At 33.4% G+C, this 1,103-nt stretch overlaps 1 protein-coding gene across 1 annotated transcript in view; it reads left to right on the forward strand.

The window, feature by feature from the left end:
- LOC107458103 (expansin-A10) overlaps nt 1–874 on the forward strand; it is a 2,142-nt gene extending 1,268 nt beyond the window's left edge. Inside the window, exon 3 of the mRNA XM_016076319.3 lies at nt 194–874. Coding sequence (XP_015931805.1) covers nt 194–497 — 304 coding nt within the window. The 3' untranslated portion in view covers nt 498–874. The remainder of the gene's footprint in view (nt 1–193) is intronic.
- Nucleotides 875–1,103: the final 229 nt, after the last annotated feature.

Raw genomic sequence — 1,103 nt, forward strand, 5'->3', positions numbered from 1 at the left:
TGTACTTTCTCTATTTAAAATGATAAAATTTCATCTAAGTTAGATTGAATTAATACATAATAAATTTTTTACACCTACAATGAGTAAACATTAAACTTAAAAAAAAAATATATCTAGCCTGATTGCATTAGTTTATGATGAGGATTAAATGTATCAAACTTGTTCTAAATTTGTTCAAAATTGGACGTGGCAGAGTGCCTTGTATGAAAAAGGGAGGAATAAGGTTCACCATCAATGGCCATTCATACTTCAACCTAGTTTTGATCACAAACGTCGCGGGTGCGGGGGACATCCATGCAGTCTCAATCAAAGGGTCAAGAACTGCCTGGCAAACAATGTCAAGAAACTGGGGGCAAAATTGGCAAAGCAACTCATACCTTAACGGACAGAGCCTCTCTTTTCAAGTCACCGCCAGTGACGGTAGAACCGTCACAAGCTTCAACGTGGCACCAGCTAACTGGCAGTTTGGTCAAACTTTCCAAGGTGTTCAGTTTTAATTAAATAAAAAATAAACTTAGTTAAGGTAAATTGTACACTCACAATTTTTTGTTAACATGAACTAGTCATATGATTAGTTTGTGTTAACAAAATTCATTCATCTCGGAAAGTGAAAAAAAAAATGAATTAAAGAAGTGTGTGTATGTTTTTGGTTTATTATTATTATTGGTGGAAGGAATTAAAGAAGTGTTATTAGGTATTGTTGATTGTTGTTGTAAGTTGTAGGTGTGTGATTTAAGAAGGGCCAGAGTGTTTTTATTGGTCTGGTAAGGATAGCTGAGGTGATTTAATATAACACCCGCTAGGGACTTCTTCACATATGTAATGTATTCTGCTATTATTGGATTCTTAATTTTATGAAATTAACTTTCAGTAATCCTTGGGGTTCATCATTATCTTTTAAGAAAATAATGCTGTCTATTTATTTTTATTTTATTAAATATAATCAAATATTTTAAGTTTGTGTACTCGCTATGATTAGTCCAAAACAAAGATGAACCACTGTATAACCCACAGAGATTCTGGACTAGCTACTCTCACCCATGCATGTGTCCTTAGTTATCCTAAAGTTCCTTTTTCTTAGGTCCAAATAAAAAACACACTCT

Source organism: Arachis duranensis, chromosome 7, assembly GCF_000817695.3.
Source record: "Arachis duranensis cultivar V14167 chromosome 7, aradu.V14167.gnm2.J7QH, whole genome shotgun sequence".
NCBI classification, from domain to species: Eukaryota; Viridiplantae; Streptophyta; class Magnoliopsida; order Fabales; family Fabaceae; genus Arachis; species Arachis duranensis.